This window comes from Oxyura jamaicensis, chromosome 1 (assembly GCF_011077185.1).
Source record: "Oxyura jamaicensis isolate SHBP4307 breed ruddy duck chromosome 1, BPBGC_Ojam_1.0, whole genome shotgun sequence".
Taxonomy (NCBI): domain Eukaryota; kingdom Metazoa; phylum Chordata; class Aves; order Anseriformes; family Anatidae; genus Oxyura; species Oxyura jamaicensis.
Window position 1 is genome coordinate 12,038,854 of NC_048893.1, and position 17,688 is coordinate 12,056,541.

At 37.8% G+C, this 17,688-nt stretch overlaps 1 protein-coding gene across 6 annotated transcripts in view; it reads right to left on the reverse strand.

Moving 5' to 3' along the window:
- Positions 1–17,688, reverse strand: part of PHTF2 (putative homeodomain transcription factor 2) — a 65,291-nt gene that overhangs the window by 35,082 nt on the left and 12,521 nt on the right. For 3 of the 6 annotated variants that reach the window (XM_035315554.1, XM_035315548.1, XM_035315549.1), the window contains exons 3-6: positions 4,520–4,576; positions 4,119–4,130; positions 2,698–2,733; positions 686–755 (exon numbers count right to left, since the gene is read on the reverse strand). In XM_035315554.1, the coding sequence (XP_035171445.1) occupies positions 686–755; positions 2,698–2,733; positions 4,119–4,130; positions 4,520–4,576 (175 nt within the window). The remainder of the gene's footprint in view (positions 1–685; positions 756–2,697; positions 2,734–4,118; positions 4,131–4,519; positions 4,577–17,688) is intronic. The other 3 variants (XM_035315550.1, XM_035315551.1, XM_035315553.1) reach the window with 3 other exon arrangements.

Below are 17,688 nucleotides of genomic sequence, written 5' to 3' on the forward strand. Positions count from 1 at the left end.
CTCCGGGTGCAAGCACAGCACTTTGCTTCAGTTAATTCTAGAGCTGAATTCAAAGAGCACTACCAGAATAGATTCAAGAGAGCGTGTTGGCTGCTGGGCTCACGGAAGAGGGGAAAAAATAAAAATAAAAATCCAGGTCACACTTTCCACTGCCTTTGTGAGGCATGAGGAAAATTAAATAGAGATAAAAAGAAAGATTAAATAAAGACTTTTCAAAAAGTCATATCATCTGACCTTCAGTTGCAGTTTTGTTATTGAAAACAGGAAAGAAATATTCAAGAGCTATTTTAACAGTTTTAACTCTCCTTAAATTTCAACATAATTTTTCCTCTGGGTGTCAGAAGATGTAAAAGAAGTCTGAATGTATGGAAATAGTAGATTTTTGAACTAATAACTCCACAACTATGATCCATGGTAATCCACATGCTTCTTTTATTCAAAGAATTTTACTTGACAATATTTAAATCAAGTTTTTAAGCCTTTGATTTAATTCTGGAGCTCATCTTTTAATTATATTTCCTATTTGTCTTCTTTTAGAGAGGAGTTATGTAGGGCTGTTGGGCTTTTTGTTTGATTGATTTTGTATTGGGAACAGGTAGATACTTGGCAATTCATTCCTGTTACAAGACAAAGGGTAGTAGTTATTTATTTTGAGAAATTTGTCTTTTTCTAGCTGAAGACCTACCTCTTACAAGATCAACATCTATGAGGTCTGGTTTCACATGTCCTGTTTTCTTTGGTTTGTTTCTCAAACCCTGCAATATGCAAATATTAAATTTCATGATACATTCATGCAGAAGACATATTACGAAAGAACAATATTGATGTGGTCAGTAATTGTGTTTAACCTATACTGTTCTTAAATTTAGACAAATATGTCAAACTTCACAGATTTAAAGTATTTTAAAACATTCTGAGGAACAAGGCACAATAAATGCTTTTTCACACTTGAACATCCAAACAAAACCTAAACAATTACTGACCCACTAGGTAAATTTAAAATGGGGTTAAGCACTGAGCACACACCTCCCATGTCTTGGGGTTATGCAGACAAAATATGCACACACTTGCAAGAATTAGTAATACACTTAATATTAGGTTTTCAGAGCTTTTGCCACAAATTACTTTCCTGAATCTCTTTTTTCCTTAAATATCTAATTAAACTTCACAAACCACTTATATTACAACATCCTAATTCCAAAACTAGACAGTAAATCATGTTGTAATGCAAGAGCCACTAATCAACAGCAAGCTCCACTGTCATAAATCCAAATTGTACAGAAGTATTGATTTTTTTCTTAATTGTGAACATAGATCAGCCTATTAAAGAGGAGAAAAACACACACACACACACACAAAAAAAAAAAAAGGAAAGCAGCATAAAAAGTTTCTGCTTGTTTTTTCATTTAGAAACAGTAATTTTCCCTCATGGACGAGCCAAACACCAAACTGTCATTCAAAACTTTCAAGTTCGTTCTTAGTGTTAAGATTTGATGCTGCATTGTCAAGCCTTGTGAGTTTATTTTGATGCTTTTAGATCAGGATCTTGGTCACATTAGCCAGTAATGATTCCATTTACAATTCATAGAGAGTAAAATACAATATTTCAAAGAAAATATTTAGGATACAGATAGAGTTATAATGGAAGTGTTTTAACTGTGTTCATTCAAAAGGCCATTAAATTTGCTGGGGAGCTATGAATTTCCAACAGAGTCATATTTCACCCACATGAGAAAGCATTTATTACTTAAATATAAGCATTCAATTCAGATGAAATCATAAAAACTAAATGAAAATAAATGAGAGAAAGATCAATGAAATCTAATTGTGTCAATCTTGATGGCAACTATATCAAGCAAGCTATTCAAACAGATAGTGCAGCTCAAAATACTTCTTGCACATAAATTCAACCAGATTTATTTTTCACACTGAAATTAAAAAAAAATGTTGACAATGAACTAGATATATAGTTGTGACCTAGTACGTCCATTAGAAAAGAGTTGGCTTGTAATGAAACAAAATTAATACACAGAATTGAAACAGGGTTGGAACACAATGTGTTCTTAGCATGACAAGTACAGAAAATCAGTTGTAGTATAGACTTAAGCACTTCACAGAGCTTAATGTATAAGATTTTTATAGATCAGCAGTCTTAAAACTGCAGTAATTTTATGCACGAGAACACAAGCCCATGCTTAGAAATACGAATTCTTTTAATTCCAGAACTAACTATAGATTCTTGTGAAATCTTGCATAATCAAGCCACTCAATTTCAGGAAGGGATCCTCCAGCTCAAAAACTTAGAAGAAATAACGCCCTGGAAATGTATTCCGTCCTATGAACAATTTGCTGCTGTAGCTAAAAATCATTTTCATTTTAAAGAAAAATTCTGCAAAAAGATAAGTGTAACTCTATCCATCTTCTTTAAGGAAAGCAATGGTGACACATTCTTTAAAAATCAAATTAGTCAAATATCAAATGTTTTCAGTGTCCAAGAACGACACTGAAATGGTTCTACATTTTGCCACACACAGTGAAAGAAGTCCATTTATTAAGATGTAATTTCTCCACTCTATTAATGTGCCACAGAACTTGTGTAATATATGTCGAAAACAGCAGTGTTTCAAACTAGGGTTAATTAAATATATATATACACACACACATTTCATACTATTCAGGTCCATCCAATTAACTTACACAATTTCTATGCACCACTGAACACCTTTCTGCTACCTGATATAATGAAAAATGCTTTAAAATAGTTATTATTGTAAAATTATTCTGTACAGAGACTGAATTTAATCTTAATATGGCAGTTCTAACTAAACTATAAATTTATACCATTAGAAACGAATTTTCAGCTCAAATATAATATGTTAAGATTTTTAACAAAGTTAATTTAGAAACAGTACTGTGGTAGTTCTGAAATTAAAGCTCTAATTCACATACCTGAACGTCGCAGTCTGCTTCAGTGTTACCTTTATCACACTAAATTCAACTACACTAACTCATATTGATGGCATCGTTTCTCCCACTGTGTTTGTTAATTATTGGACAATGACCCAATGCTTTCTAATAGGCACAAGACATTATTTGCAATAAATTACATGAATTTATTACACAGTAGTTATAGGAATTGTCGTCACGGCAATTGGTTTTCATGGTCATTGCGAGGACACTGAAAAAAGGCAATATGCTAACGCCTTAGTTTGAAATTAGTTGTACCAACATCAAGAACATTTCTGCAACATCTCTCTACGCACGCTTCAGACACTGGGTACCACAAGATGCAATTTCATGCAATAGCCTTCTGATTACATTAACACACACCAGTGCTCAAAGCTCCACCTCATGCTGCACTCTGCGGTACGGTCCCAGTAAGGGACGCTCAGCAGCTCCCTGTATCCTGAGCCCCTCAACACAACCCCAGCCAGCTGGGGCTTCTCCAAGGTGCTAAATTCAGGGAGGCTGCACACACTGCACAGGCAGCACCCGGGGACCTCCTGGGTGCCCTTGGCCAGGCTTGGCACAGCCACTCCGCACCCTCCATGGCTTTCCGTGTCACCCCACAGGACACACTGCAGAACCAGGGAGGTGCAGACATACGGCATGACGACGACTCAAATGTCAGCTTTAAAAGCACTTCTTCCAGAAATATCATGACCTCCCATGTAAAAGTTAATTTGTAGAATTTGTACAGAAATCAGGGAACTTCAGGTCCGTGGCAGCTTCCATATAATAAAAACAAACCCCTACTTATCTACTTAAGTAATGGGGAGAAATAACAAGCACAGGAAAACTGGAGTGATGCATATTTTACTAAATATTAAGAATCAACAATGCCTTGAAACTCATGCAGTAATTACATACTTCTTGTGTGCAGTATTTGAAGAAAAAAGGTTAATTGCAGGAATACGTTAATGAAACTAGCTTCAACATCACAGAATATGACATAATACACAATCCATAAAACTATTACACAACTCATTTTTTTTTCGCAAAAACAATTTAGCAATGCAGCGGGCATTGATGGCACTGTTAGTTAAACCAAAATGCAAAAAAAAAAAAAAAAAAAAGCTGTTCATGGAAACAATGGAAACAAAGCCTGAAGTACTTACCAGTCTAATAAACTGTACAAAACAATGACAGCATCATAAAGGAGGAAAAGTAAACTGGAGGGATAAGGTAACTAACTGAAAGTAAGGAGAGCTCAGATAACTGACATTAGAATTCATCATAAAGAAGAGTGAAAGAGAGGTACTAATAAAATAAGCCATGATTTAACATAATTGAGCCTCTGTACTGAGGTACAGAAGGTTGTAGAACTTTAGTGCTTCAGATTCATTAGTTATATTAAATAAATAGGGCACACTCTGCCAGTTTCATTTGATTACACTCCAGAAGTCTATTTTGACTTCAATAGCATTTAAGAATACCACATACATCATAAGTTGCATCAGCATATACAATTACAGCATTGCTGATAAAAAAAAAAGTTGAAATACTATGGGAGTATTACCTTTATTTCTCTTTGCTCTACTGACTTTTCCCATATTTGTTGATCATATGCTCCAATCTAGAAAGAACACACACAAATCTAGATTAGGTTTTAAAATACATTGATCAAACAAAAATCAATCTACCTTCAGTAAGACAAGCATGAAAACAACCGGTTATTTCACTGGGGAGGCTTTCTTAGAGAGAAATCTCTGTCTTCTCCACACCATCCCCACATGATCTAGAAGGTCTGTAACTCCTTTGGGGCAAAGCCTCATGTGAGGTGGCAGGAGGAGGCCACGCTGCCTCCCACCTCTGTGCCACCACACAACTGACCCACAGCACCAGCAGCGCGACAGCTCTGTCAGATAACTCGAATACACAGCACGTGTATTGTTGAAGCCAAAAGCTTCAACTCATTTTTTTTTAATTATTTTTTTTAAGCTTCCTCCCTCTGTGTTTCCTGTTCCACTCCACCCACTTTTACAGCTACGTTATCTTTAGCTTCATCTCTTCAGACCGCAGAGCAACAAAAATAGGGTCAGGCTGGTAGGCAACCAGATTACAGCCCAGGAAAAACTCAAAGTGTGCAAAGAATATCAGGAAACAGCATTTTCCCCACTGAATCACTGATTAAATAAATAATGCTACTAGTAGACCTTTTCCAGAATTCAATAACCTTTCCCTTATATCCTGAGCTAATATTTTTTCTGAGGACATGCATTACCTAAAAGTTGTCTAAGGTTTAAAGACTCAATAGGCTGCCAGTCTATTTATTCGTGAAACTTTTCTGAACCTAGTGTTGTCTAATTGTGAACAAGTTTTTAGTTAAAAACTTGTAGTACAAAGGAATTGGTTTTCTCCTAGGCTCTAACCTCTTCACATCGGCGTAGAAAACTTTGGGTATTTGTAAGACTGGACTGACAAAAAAGTGATAAAGTGACAACCACAAGTCAGTGTGTGAGACAATATATCCAAGTTTTGTAAAAACTTGTTTTGATGCCTAGTGCTCCTACATAATGCTCAGCAATGATCTGTTTTACTATGGAGCTTTTAAACCTTTCCATCCCAGCAGTTCTCCATACACACACACGTATATATACACACACAAACTGCTAGACACCTGAAGCTTGGTCCCTATCACCAAACTCTGATCAGGTAAGCACAACATCACTTTTGGGTTGCACGAGCAAGGCAGGTGCACATTCAGAGGGCAACTCAAAGTTTCTTTACTGACTGTAAAGAGTTGATATAACCAGCATGGTCCAAGTGCCTGATGGGGAGGCAGGAAACACCCCAATTATTTGCCTAAATCCAATCCCACTTCAAGAAGAAAAGTTATCTTTTCAATTCACAAACTACAACAGGCCCAGAAGACCTGTGCATACACCTTAAGTCATACACAAGTGAATACACCTTACGCCAGAAAACATTGTTCTGATTTGTCTTCTCCTATTTTAGTCTTCAGCGTTAACTTTGATTTTTTTATACTGTATTTTTTCTCATTTAAAAAGGATCTTGTGTCCAGCAATAAATACAAAAAGATATCCAGGGAAGTCAGAGTAGGCCAAGACAGTCATTAAGACAGTCTGGAGGCATGTTCTGCACCTCCAAATCTGACCCATTAAAAATAGGTTATAGGTTCTTTTAAATGTCTTTTTTTAAATTTAAAAAAGACATTTAAATAGATTTGTAATTTCTAATTTATATAAAGTCCGAGGCAAGTCTACAACTCGAAGTGAGAACAGCAAACCGAATTCCTCATTTTCATATTTGCTTAGTATTTCCCATTCACAAGATCTAAGCAGGCAAACAATTTTTAGCTCATTACCTTAAAGTGTTAAAAAAAAAAATCTACTGACATTTTGGTAATATTAAGAAATACTTAGCACCTGGCATTTAGGAAAAAAAAAAACAGACTGTGGAAAATAAGGGGGAAGTCAGGCACTGTACTGGACAGATTAAGCACTTGCTATAATTAAGCCAATTAAAATAAAGGAAGTTTAAGAGCTGACTCCATCTGGAGAACTGCCAGCAATTAAAAAGTCAATATCTTGAATAACCACTCCACCCAGGCGTTTATATCAAATTGCTCTGGCTTCTTCCTGAAATACATTTTAAATGAAATTTCTGATCTTCCTGTTTTTTTGTGAGCTTTACTGAGAAGAGCAACTCCTGAGTTTTTTGTACTGAATAATATTGTGTCTTTCCCCCCTTGCTTCCAAAAAAGCTTTCTTTCCACAAAGAGAAAAGTCTGTCTCCCACTCGATTACGCAAGAAACAAATGGGGATGCCTTTGTGCCAATAAAATTGAAAAGCCAACTCTGTATTTCTCATTCCATTCATAGCTGATACTGGTTTTTAGAGTTGAAAGGGTCTTTAAAAGAGCGTTCTTCTTGCAAACAAATAATAGACCATTTGTTAAAGGAATTCTGGGAGACAGATCTCAGAGGACATCTGAGGCAAGTAAGCCAACCAATTTGAAATTTGGCTTTCTTATATTTTCCTGCAAACATTTCTTCTCCCTCAAGACTAGGTAGCAGCTTGTCTCCAAAAAGAGACAAGAAGTAGGTATTTTTCCATTCATGTTTTTATTTTAACATCACTCCATAAACTAATTTTCAGTAATTACTGAGAGTCAAAATAAGAGAACAGAAAATAAGAAAAGAGAACAACAGGAGTCAAAATAAGAGAAAATCACAAAGATGGTCTTTCTCAGCTTTTAGTGGATCTGGCCAGTCTCCTCTGATCTACCTTAATTATTAAAATCTGAACATGGGGCTGCTAAGTAAAGGCATACTGCTGCAACCTGGAAAGAGTTAAAGGGATAATTATAGAGAGTGTCATTACAATTTCTCACAAATTATTGTATCTATATAATTTCACCTTTTTGTGCTGTAAGAAAGTATTAGAGCCACTTTAGGGAGTGTGCACCTGTGCTCAGCACATCACATTTGTACCTGATATTCAGTTTCCCTTCTCTCCACCTGCAGAAGTACCCATCTATACTTCCCTTGCAAATGTATCAGAAGGAATACATGCAAAGAAAGATACTATTATAAAGTAACATACTGGCACGCTTCATTTCCCACATTAAACAAAAATCAGTAGAACCAGTGCTACTGACAGAAAAGGCAAGAGAAAAACATAAGCATTCATTTTCTGCTAGCTTACATCAGGAAAACGTGTCTAATTTTGGTAGAACACATCTTGCAGGATTCACTGGAAAGAGCTTTTCAGTGACAAGCCAAGTTATAACATATAATAATTACCAGACATGAGGAAAAAAAAAAAACATTAAAGGACTGTATAAATTAAATGGAACGAATTAATTCAAGTATGTAAGCTAATCCTAGCAAACCTTCCCAGTTTAAAATTATCAAGAACACCAGTCAACTCCTTCTTCAAAGAGTTTTGATTTACAAGTATTTCCATCTAAATTATGTTTCCTGTTAAATCTAAATATAAAGTGCTCAGATGCTTACACACAGGCTCTGACTCTTTGTTATTCAAGCAGTTGTTTGAAACCGTGCATATCTGCAGGACACCTAAAAGACAAACATCTAGCAATGCCAAAGAATTTAACTTCCAAGTGCAAATGAAATGAAGGAAGAGGCTTCTAGAGATAAGACTGTTCACACTTCCATCATGAAGAATTTAAATATACAGAAAACTTGATCAAAGCAAGCTTTCTGTCTATATGCAGCTGTCCACAGTGTTTCATAGATGAAGCTTCCTGTGCCTGGACCTGTCAAGTCAAAGGGAAGGCCCAAATTCACTCAAATACCTGCGTACTCCTGAAGTTACGAACCCTATCCAGACTCTCTTGCCCACTATTGCCACAGGTTCTGCCGTGTCCTTTAAAGACAAAGTACAAGAGTCTAAAAACTGTCCAATTTTTAACTGTACAACAACTGTTTTTAAAATCTGTTCAAGATTTTGTGCAAGACTATTTGTATAATAGTCTGTCACTGGTATTTTCAATCCCTTGGTCCAGTCTACAATTGGGCTTCTCTTTTTCTTAAGCAAAATGTACAACATTATCCGAATTTTAATCTGCTTTATCACAGAAACTTATTCTAATTTATAAAATATCTAATCAAGGGGGATCACAAAGTGAAGTTTGTATTCTATAGCTTTTTGTTTGGTTGTTAAGGATTTGGCAGAAAATAAATTAACCTTTAAAAAAAGAAAAAAGAAAAGGAACCTGTTAATAATACACTACGGGTAGAATAAACTATGGTATAACCTACCCATAGCAGAAGTGGATGCACCAGCAGATGTTCTTTCATACAAATTTTGTTTTAATCACGCATCACAGGCTTCCTCAGTGCCAAGGTTCTATCCAGATCAGTTACCTCTAAAATGTTCAGTCATCGAGACACCTTGCCTCACTAAACGCCTAGCTGAGAAGATTAAAGGAATTCTGCTCCTTTGTGTACTCGCAGAATTAACAGCAATTCTCCACGCAGCTGCTGCAAGCTTCAGCACATAAGGGATTACATGCAAAGACTGAAAATCCTGCCAGTGTTCTTTCACAATGGAAAGGCATTGCTTCAGGTATAGCCAGAGAAAGGGGAAAAAAAGAAGTGTGGGTGGCTTGTTAGAAGTTCCACCCAGAAGGGAGTGACACATTTTTAATGCTTTTAGATTCTTTTAGAAATACTTTACCTCGTTTTTAAAATTATTTCAAAGGGAAAATGCTCTGTAACCCACTACTCCAGTTTCAAAAAAAATATTTCTTATGGTGAAAACTTATTGAAAACATCAAAATCCATTGGACTTGCTAACCCACATATATATGTGTTCATATATTTCAAACCTTTCTCAACAACAGGGGAGATGATAAAATGAGCTGAACTTTGAACCACTATAGGTAATTACGGCTTCTAAATTGCACTACTTCATGTGAGCACAGCTAGGTTGTGTAATTTGAAAAGCAACAATAAACTTGGGGGGTAGCATCCTTAATTAACAGAGTAATAAATTTTAAAATAGATTTGCTTGAAAAAACATGTTTTTTTTCCTCACAAGCAGGAAATATACATACACTGCTAGGTGATTTGACAGGGGATATTAAACTATGCAAGTAAATAAGTTCCTTTCCCATTTTTGAGGAAAAAAAAAAAATAAATTCACCTAACAAAGCTAGCTCTTTCCTGAAAGTATAAATAATTTTGAGATCCTTTAAGTGCAGTCCCCTCATAACATTTGCTGGGGATGTGTGCACCTTGAAATTCTCTAAAACAATTGCACTTATTCCTTCCCAATCAAATACCTCAGAAAGCATTTGATCATGTTTCCCTACATATCTAAAATTTGACATCTTTATGGTTGTTTTTATAACAAACAACAGCAAATAGCTTAAATAAAAAGTTATGCTACCGAAAACAGCTAATTCTGATTTCAAATGAAGCCCAGTACTAGGAATACCTGCACTGCATATTATTTCTTCCCAGTGCCTGTCTCGTAACAAGCTGATCGATAGGCCATGTTTGCATCGAGCCTGAATTTGAGCTTTGTGAATGACACTGATATTCACTTTAAGCTAATGTAGTGATGGTATCAACATGTAGCCCAATACTCACAGAGCCTTCTGATTCTAATGGAACTGATCAATATTTCAGGAGACATTTATAATTTATGACAAAGCAGGCTAGCAAAGATTATAATCCTAAGAATACATAGCACTCCCTGCTGGATCTTAAAACTTTAATATTTACCCATAATGAAACCTGCATGCTAAGCTTTGTCCTTTAAAAACCTCTAAACATTTTGATAAACAACATTATAATACTATTACAAATCCAAGTGATACAAGATACAGAAATTGGAGAATGAAGAACAAAGTTGCTTCTTTGGTCTGTCTACCAAGGAGGTTAAGTCTTTAACACCTTAGTAAAAAGTTTAGTATTAACTTATTGGCTTTTATTACTTTTTAACACTTTTATTACTTTTTACAGTCATCATTCTTCAAAAATTGTATTAACTTCTGTATCAGAACGTTTTTAATATTGACTGATGTATACATTTCTATGCACATAATATTCATTTTTAAAAATTAAAATGCCTCATTTAGCTCATGTTGAAGCATATACTTATGAATATCATACAAATATTTTTTGTTTTCTCAAAACACAGAACTAATTTATTAAAAGTTATTTCAAACCCCATTTTATTTCTTATATGAACTGATCCACATTGCAGCAAAGGCAATAATCCTGTAGTTCAGCAGTGTAGTTATTTCTCTTGGAGAGAACATTGATCAACTATGTACCAATGCTTTTTCCGTAACTGTCAATATATATTAATTCTTGTTAACATCAGCCAGCCTTACTTATCGCCCTGAGTAGAGGTTTACAGATTTTAGCGTATCTACTAAAAACATGAAGCTTACTTTTTTCATCTCACAATTAAACAAAATTATATGCGTAAGAATATTTGGAGTCAGCTGGCAGCTTGAACTGCAGTGAAAGGCTGACCAACAGCTATCCTAAGCCACCTCCTCGTGACGTACACTGGATGCCAGGCATAGCTTTAGATACCATTTCTGTGGCTTAAATGGCCCACTGAGCATAGACAAAACAGTAGCACAAACAGAACGAGATTTCCTTTGTCATTAAAGTACAGTCCAACCCTTCATCATAACGTTTACTCATCTTCAACTGTCAGACTAAAGGCATTGCAGAACCGTGGAGGCTGGAACCTCTGGAGGATGTCACACAAAGCGGCTCCAGTTACATCAGGTTGATCAAGGGCTTACCCAAGGAAGATGTGAAGACCTCCACAACTCTAGCTTCTCTGGGATCCTATCTTGGCAACCCTCACGGTAAACATTTTTCTTTCCTTACACCTAATCAGAACTTCTCGCATTTCAACTCGTGTTTATTGCCCCTTACACAATCCCAGCACACCTCTGAGAAGAGCCCAGCTCCATCCTCTCTACAGCCACCCAAGGTGACAGTTGTGATAGCACTAAGCTCTCCCCTTTGCCCTCTTCTTCTGAGGACAAGAAGCTCCATGACAATGCTGGTGGACCCCCACCGAGCTTGCCAAAGCATACCGATGCCTTTTCTACACTGGGCAGCCCAAAACTGGACGTAGCACCCTACATGCTGTGTCTCACTTGAGCTGAATAGAGTGATATTTTTCTTACAATTATGTACTTGCACAAAACCAAACAGCCTTGAGAAATAACTGGGAAAAGAAAACCACTCTGACAGCCTCATTGCTCAGTATCATTCCCTGAAGACCACCAAAAACCCAGCAACTTCACCAGCATTGCCACTCTAATTTCGTAACAGCACTGCCCTTACACCCCTGATTATTTCCACTTCCCCCAGCACCCTTGCCTTCTGCCAGCACATTCCTGTGTGTGGTTGAAAGATAATTCAGTTCTCTCAGGAGGAAAAAAGAAAATGCTAGATTATAGCTTCACAAGGCATAACGAAACAATTTGAGAATTGGTATTACAAACAGAGGGATCTGCAGCTCGCTCTCTCTCACAGATCGGTTCAGCTCCTTCAATCTGAGTTGTAACTGGATTAGGTCCCTGACCAAACTCACCAGAGAACTGCACAGACGTCTGTGGGAAAGCAAAACAGGCATGGGAGCCAGCAGCCAGGCAAAATGTGAGACGGGTTTGTACAACCACATCGTAGTTTTGAGTGATTCTGAATCCCCTGCATGAGATTCAGTAACAAGATTTGCATCAGTAAAACAGGGTGCTGAAGGTAACCCCCACAGTTTGGTCAGCTGACAACTTCAGTACCCAGTTTCAGTGCTGCATAGAAGACAACTTTGCTAAATACACATTTTTCCTCTCAGTGCTTTCATAATTATATAAATATTTAAGTTGGAAAAGACCATTAAGATCACCAAGTCCAACCATCACCTAACAACGCCAACTCCACCACTAAACCATGTCCCCAGAACTATGTTCCTTCATGCCAGGTCGACACGTCTCAAATACCTCCAGGGGTGGTGGCTACACTTCCCTGGGCAGCCTGCTCCAATGCCTGACCCCCCTCTCTGTGAGGAAATTCTTCCTCAGCCACAGACTAACCCTCCCATGGTACAACTTTCGGCTGTTGCCTCACGTCCTATCACTTGTCACCTGAGAAAAGAGACTGACATCCTCACTGAAGTCTCTTTTCTTGTGGTTGTAGAGAGCAATGAGATCTCCCGTCAGCCTCCTTTTCTCCAGACTCAACAGCTCCAGCTCCCTCAGCTGCTCCCCAGATGTCTTGTTTTCTTGACCCTTCACCAGCTTCATTGCTCATCTCTGCACACATTTGAGCAACTCAATATCCATGTAGGGAGGGGTCCAAAACAGAGCACGGTACATGAGATGCAATCTCAACACTGCCACGTACAAAGGGGCCACCACCTCTCTGGTCCTGCTGGCCACACTATTCCTGATGCAGGCCAGGATGCTGCTGGCCTTCTTGGCCACCTGAGCACACTGCTGGCTCAAGCTCAGCCAGCTGTCAACTGACACCCCCGGGTCCTTTTCTGACAGGCAACTTCCCAGGCACTCTTCCACAACCCTATAACCCCACATGGGGTTGTTGTGCCCCAAGGGCAGCACCCAGTATTTAGCTGTCTTGTGTTTGGACATGGCCCATCGGTGCAGCCTACCCAGATCCTCTGCAGAGTGCAGAGCCCTCCTACCCTCAAGCAGACCAACACTCCTGCCCAACTTGGTGTCATCTGAAAACTCACTGAGGGTGCACTCGATCCCCTCATCAAGGTCCTTGATAAAGATATTAAAAAAAAACTGGCCCCAAAACTGAGCCCGGGGAATTTCACTTTCAAAAATAGTCAGCTCCAGTACTTGTCAAGTTTGGCACTCAAAGGCTGACCTTTTTGAGCTGATGTAATTTCATCATCCAAAGTCCTCAGAAATACAGCCATATACCTACACCATCTGGCGAAAACTGTTTTCGGTGCTAGGGTCACTAATGCATCACATGGATTCAGTGCCAAGAAGGAAATCAGGTGGTTTCAGGGTATGATATAATTTGTTTCTTTATTAAGCTGTCAAACATAATCTTAAACTAATGAGCTGTAAAACACTAAATATTACAGGTCCTAATGCAATTAGAACTCTAATTTTGCCCTTTAAAACCATGACAGAGAAAACATCTAATTTGTTTTATTGTGCCCTTTAACAGCAGTACCCAAAGGACACCTAGGGCAGCACAGAGCCACATTTGCAAAGTTAAGCGAGATGCAATCAGATGCAGGATTCAGGCTCATTAAGTTCTATTCTGCCTTCACCAACAAACAGCCCCAAGAGAAGGAACGTCTTAATTTTCTCCAGCAGCATTATTAACAAATTTGTGTACAGCTCCCCGTTTTAGTGGCGAGTCTTCTGCGAGCACTGAGAATCAAAAAGCCGTTAAGGTAAATTTCTGGTTTTACTCTACGTATACTCACCAAATCAGAAACCAGACCAGAAATTGCACATCTACTATTCTCTGTAAGCCTTGAAAGTATTATAATAAATCAATGTAAAGAGTTTAAGTTTCAAGTAGTATTTTAGATTGATTTTATTACTTTTAACACCCGGTACTGAGGCAGTACTTCAGATATGCACAAAGTATTTAATTAAAGGAACTGAATGACCAAAGAGGTGCATCATCAGATATTGAAAATCTTTTAAAATACTGGGGGGGGGGGGAGGGGAGGCACAATTTTTTCTGAGGAAACATCATGACCATTTTCTCCTTAATATTCAATCAACCACAAACCTGAAGCAAGGTCAGTATTCTGGTAGGCACATATTATCCTCAGGATATTTATTACTGAAGTACACATATGTGAATCCTAGCTCGGCACAGCCAGGGATCAAAGCAAGAACCCATTCCAGACATCCTCGCCACACCCGTTTGCTGCAAGAACCCATGCAGCAGACACGTACTCAAAAGGAGCTGGCAAACCCTGTCTGACCTCACCAAGACTCACGAACATCTCAGCACTGCATTCCTCAGTATGTCCAGGAACACAGAAGAGGTTTAATTTATACTGCTTTCTGCACAGTCAGCCTGCATCCAGCAGGATTTATCTGTCCAGATTTCAAAGTACTTGCACCAGCTGGGAAACGTGAGCTGTCGCTGGAAGCAGTAAAGCTATGTCCATGCAGTCCTACGTCTCAAATAACAAATTGGTATCATACACGATCTCAAATCCTACAGCCCAAATAAAAATAACCAAGTATTTTTACAAGGCAGTAATCAAGAGCTCCTACGCACTGTAGAACTGCAGACAACAGTCTGCAAGACTGCTGGAAGACTATTGCAGACTACATCTATTGCAACAGCAATAAACAAGTTTACGTAATAAAAAGGCTGACCTTTCAAACAATTAAACAACTAAATCATCCTCGTGTGAGAAGCTCCATTTCACACAATAGAATGACTCACATGAGTAAAGTTACTTTTGTGCTTGCTGTCTGGAAAACTTGCACGCAAGTAGGGTTGGAAGAGTTCAACTGCTTAATTCTTTCATCTACAGAAATATAAAAACATTTTACTTTTGAAAAGACAACAGACCTTTGTAATTTAGTATGGGAAAAACAAAGTGTGAAATTAAAAAAAAAAGTATCAAAATCGAAGAGTAAACAATCTGTTCAATATTTCTTCTTTCTCTCATTAAGTGTCTACCTACTCAAATACATTTTTACTTCTTTATGTTTCACTACACATATTCTAAATTCTTGATATTCTTTGTCAGGATTTTCATATAACTCATTTATCTGACAAAAACTCCCCAAAATAATACTTTACTTTCCTCATTTTATCATATAGACAAGACAGACTAATTTGATCAATACTACTGCAACCCTGGCTCTCTCTTGGCCCAGAAACAATGTTTTATTGCTAGCATGTCCTGAGTATTGATCCCTCCCTACTTTCAATTCCAGTTACAGTACTGAGGAATCAGCAAATTTAAAAAGCAAGCTAAGTGGAAAAACTTTGACAAATATGAAATAAAATTATAAAACTGAAAGCGATGAGCAGTTCACCAAGTTCAGCATTTTGTCATCATAAAGCAACCAGATAACAGGAACATATCAGAAGGGACAAAAACGTGCCTTGTGCCCACTTGCCAATAGCATAGCTCTTCCTCCTATTCCCTATTTTGAAATCTTAAGTACAAACAATGGATCCTTGGGGGGGGGCGGGGGGAACAGAAAACACACTATACCATGTAAATGACATGGAAAAAAAATCCAAAGATATGGTTGAAAATTCCTTGATTCTCCCAGAAAAAGATCACACACAGCGAAGTTAAGAAGTCCTGGGAGTTATTAGCCTGATCCAGGGGAGTGTTCACTAAAGTGGGCCCAGAACACTCTAATTAGTATAAACATTTGCATGAGATGCAATATTTCTGAAGGGCACACATTTGTCCCAAAATAAGACCCCACACCCTCATTCTGAAAGAAACAAAGCAAGAATCTGCTCATTTGGCAGACTCCTGACCGCATGCAGGTTGCGATTAAATTTTGATCACGCTGTGGAAAACACTGACATCTGGTCTATGCAAGATCTTCTCTCACCCAGAGACAGCCCAGTCTTTCACGAAGTAACAGTAGTCACCTCATCACAATTCCTTGCCGTGAAGGCAGTTTGCAATTTCTGGCTGAGCAGACCTCTGAAAAAACCTGCAGAGACTTGTAGAGGAAATGTTGACATTTGTATGAATGCAGTAAGTGGAACCACGTGTGTGAAATCAATGGAAAGAAAACAAGAGAACAAGGGTTAAAAGAATGACCTGTGCTGATAATGAGGTATCCTGTCAGAGGCAGTCTCCTGGGAACAGTGAGAATGAGGGCTGGGTTGTTTATATCAAGACCAGAAGGCCTGCTCTGTAAGCTCACAGCACAGTGACTCATCAGCAGTAGATCCTGCGTTCCTAACATCAGGAGGGTGGAAAGTTGCAGCATATCACATGTGGCATTCCTTCTCCTGCATGTCCAACAGGATCACAGACACACATTTCAAACAAACCAGAAACACGCAGGAACTTCACCTAAGATTTACGGAGACTTCAGACTCTCACTCGCATCAAATGACCGCTTCATGTATCAGGCCGAATCACGTAAAAGATCTGTCTGAAGACTAGTTCATCACCACCAACCAAAAAACCTCCGAGACATGATGAGGATCTGATAACCAGCATCTTTAGCATTGCACACAAGATCCTGGCCACTCACATGCACACAACTTGGTGCTTTCGCATGTGACGGTTTGATTGAATGAAATTTATGAAAGAATGTAGAAACAGGTAAAATCTGCTTACTTGAAGGTTTCTGTAATAAGCATCACCTTTCATAAGAACCTCCACTGAATTTTGCTATGCTAAATCTTCCTACAAATCTTTATTAAAAAAACACAGCATATTATCAAGGATTTACAACTACCTCTGCACCTACTGAAAAGGGTAAATGAATCTGAGAAGTAAAGCCATACAACAGCACTTCTTAAACTTCGTTATTGAAGAAATTCAGTAATGCACTTTTTCTATATGTAAGAATTAAAGAGTTCATATCCACAAGTCTACATCAGGCCATTGAAGAGATGCTAGCTACTGGTGAGAAGCCAGAGGGGTTGGCTGTCCTTTCATCTTCCTACACAATCTTCACTGTAGAGGCAAAATACTTTTTCTCAAGTTTGAATGAGTGAAAGAAGAGAGTACAGAGTATCAAAAAAAAAATAAATAAATTTAAATTGAGTAATTCTCAAATTTTTAAAACTTAGTTGAACACCCAGTATAAATTAAGTAATCAGAATTCATTTTTCTTTTTTTCCAATTGCACTTTTAATTCACAGTTGAAAAGACCTCAGGAAAGCACATCTGTACTGTTAGATTTCAAGAAGTTATAGCTGCTTGAAATAGAAGTCAACCAAATTTCTGTTTCAAAGACCAGAGCCATTATTCTCCTAAGGACATGATACATACTGTCAAGAAGAGAGCTAGAGGTCCAAGGAAAACAAAGCACAATGAGCCAAGGAAAAATCCAATAAAATCATCACACCTTAAAATTCTATCTTAACACAGAAGCATACCTCAAAACTTAGAAAAATGTTCGTGGAAAAAAAAAATAATAATAACTGAAATAAGCTAACTTATTATTAGGCATACTAATGTCAAGAGAATATGGTAACTTCAAATTATCAAAGT